Source organism: Acyrthosiphon pisum, chromosome A1 (assembly GCF_005508785.2).
Source record: "Acyrthosiphon pisum isolate AL4f chromosome A1, pea_aphid_22Mar2018_4r6ur, whole genome shotgun sequence".
In the NCBI taxonomy this organism is placed as follows: Eukaryota; Metazoa; Arthropoda; class Insecta; order Hemiptera; family Aphididae; genus Acyrthosiphon; species Acyrthosiphon pisum.
In genome coordinates, this window is record NC_042494.1 from 93,785,294 (window position 1) to 93,787,936 (window position 2,643).

Sequence of the window (2,643 nt, forward strand, 5' to 3'; positions counted from 1 at the left end):
AATGAGTTAATACAGAATATTTATTTTTAAATACAATGGTCTCTCATTTGGTTACAGGTCTCATCCCCGTTCAGTGATTTTCCCCATAAAAAATATACTGGTTTTTATAATTCTACATTTATATATTTTAATAATACAAAAGTTTGCATAATGTTGTTTAATAATAATTATTAAAAAAAGTATATATGTAAAAATGTTAATGTTTTAATAATAAATAATGTTGCAAAATGTTTTTAATAGCAATAATAATTATAAAAATGATGCGTTAATATTTTTAAATTTTGTTCAGTTGTAAACATTATTATTGATTATTTTTCAGTATTTCGATATAACGACGCGACGGTTATCGACAAACTGTTAAAATTTTGGTCATGTGACATGTATACAGTTTCTGGATACGGATCTTATTATCTCTATAGGTACAATTAAACAGGTTAATGACCTAAATGTCGAAAAAAAAATATATTTCATAAAAACTATAAGAATAATTAATTATAGATTAAAAAACAAAGTTAAATAGTTTGTCCATATACAGTATTTCTTTTTTACGGGGAAAATCACTGACTCTGGAAATATGGGACGGGGAAATGTATTACAGGGATCAGTCCATGAATCCTCTCATTTATGATATAAATACAGATTTGACAAAACCTAACATTTAATAATTATGGATGAACTTTGCAAAAAAAAAGACGATTAGATTTTGTATTTTAAAATGTTAAAATATACTTGTGTTAAAATTAGCCCATGCAATTTAAAATACCTATTAAAATATAATAAAACAATTAATTTCTATTCTTATAATCTATTAAAAGCTATTTCTTTATATCAGTACTATGATCAGTACCTATATAATGTCGGAATTATTGGACCCCCCCCCCAAAAAAAAAAAAAGTACGCCACTGCATACCCATATAGATCGTCTACAAAGGCATTGTTATTGTTATGACAAAGGTCATGGTTTCCCGCCAATGTGTATACCCGTTTACCACCCATTGTATTTTACGGCAGGCGTTTGCGCCTACTGGTGTTGGCGACACTGCGACGCGACATGCCGTCCGCCATAAAGTCGGGGTACCGCCGCCTGCCGGCACCATGTTGGCGCGTTCAAAATCCGACCGTTGGACTGAACGTACTATAGTACTAACGTTTATTTTCATTTTTCATTGTTATCTCCGTGGTGTCGGTACGCCGCCGTAGTGACGCAGCCACGACAACTGTCTAGACCGTCGTATTCGTCGCAGAGCCGTAGTCACTGTCTAGTCTGTACTAGTTGTAGGCCTATCGCCTGTGCCCTCCGTACCTGTGTGTGGCGCTTTTCGTTATCGCCAGTCCAGCCGTTATTGCACGCCGTTCGCGCTCGTTGGCCGCCGCTTCACCCCGCAACCCCTCCCGACGCGTTCCTTCAGTACCACCGTCCGCCTGTCCAGCACCGCGCCCGCGCGTTTCACGACACTCATTCGTTCGGCGGTTCCCGCGCTAACCGATACGGTACGTGTTCCGTACAGCCACAGCGATCGAGTATTGGAGTCCGTCTGCCGCCAAATATTTACTCGATCCAACCGATCCGTTAACCGCCGTCGTTTCCGGCAATTGGTTATTGATTTCATTCGTAGTTCGCCTTGATTCCGTGCTCCGGGCCACTACAATGCATAAAGGTATGTTCAAAATCGGTGTCGTCGCATGGTGCGTGGTGTCGTCTCGGTGGACCCGCCGCGACGACGACGACGGGTGTTCCGTTATCGACGGGCCTCGACGGTTTTCACGCCCGACGTATACGGACTTTTCCGGCTCACGGCGTCCACTGGCGTCGTGGTCGGGCGTTTGCGCGCGAACGTCGATGGGCCTTTCTCATTTTTCTTACGTAACCATTCCAAATGGTGACAAACTCGAAATCGGGCTCGGTCCGAGTTTTCTGACGGCGACCGAACTCGACGACGGTTATTATAGGGGTACTGCTCGGACGGCTTCTTTCGCAACGTTCGGAAAACATACTTATTTAGTTCCTATTTTTCAATGTTTGTTGATGGGTCTTATAATAACAAAGAATCGGATTTCGCCAATTTGATCATAATCAGGTTTAAATAAACTCTGAACTGAGCGTATCTGTTCGCTTTGAAACATAAAACATAATATGATAAAAATTTAGTCTGTATTTATTTCCAAATAACTTATCCTTCGTGAGAATACCTGTAAATAAAAGACTGGGTATCCCATAAATATTGTTTGGCTATTATTGGAAATATCTTGGTAGGTAGGTACTCAATAAGTCTGCATTTTACATAGGTATTACTATATTGTTTTAATTTTTTATTAAGAGGACAGCTCACTGGCATTCCTTGTCTACGTCTTACAAATGTACAGTACCTATGGCAAATTTTACGCTCACCATAGTACATTTTACTCTGTAATTTCTAAAATGCAAAGCTAAGGTTATTATCCTGGGCATCTTCGGTGGCTATATTTTTTTTATTAAGAAGCGAGTTATGAACATTTTTTGTAGTGATGGGCGCTACCGACTAGTTTTAACTATCGATTGCCTATCGATAGTTTCAAAAACTACCGAGTGATTTTTCAATTGAATAGATATTATTATTCATCGGTTGTTTTTAAAAATTATCGAATAATTCACTCGATAGTTTC

General features: G+C 38.9%; 1 protein-coding gene across 1 annotated transcript in view; it reads left to right on the forward strand.

Moving 5' to 3' along the window:
• Positions 1-1,271: 1,271 nt before the first annotated feature.
• The window catches only part of Su(var)3-9 (suppressor of variegation 3-9), a 3,983-nt gene continuing 2,611 nt past the window's right edge, over positions 1,272-2,643 (forward strand). Inside the window, 1 exon segment of the mRNA NM_001126162.2 lies at positions 1,272-1,658. Within this exon segment, the coding sequence (NP_001119634.2) occupies positions 1,649-1,658 (10 nt within the window). The 5' untranslated portion in view covers positions 1,272-1,648.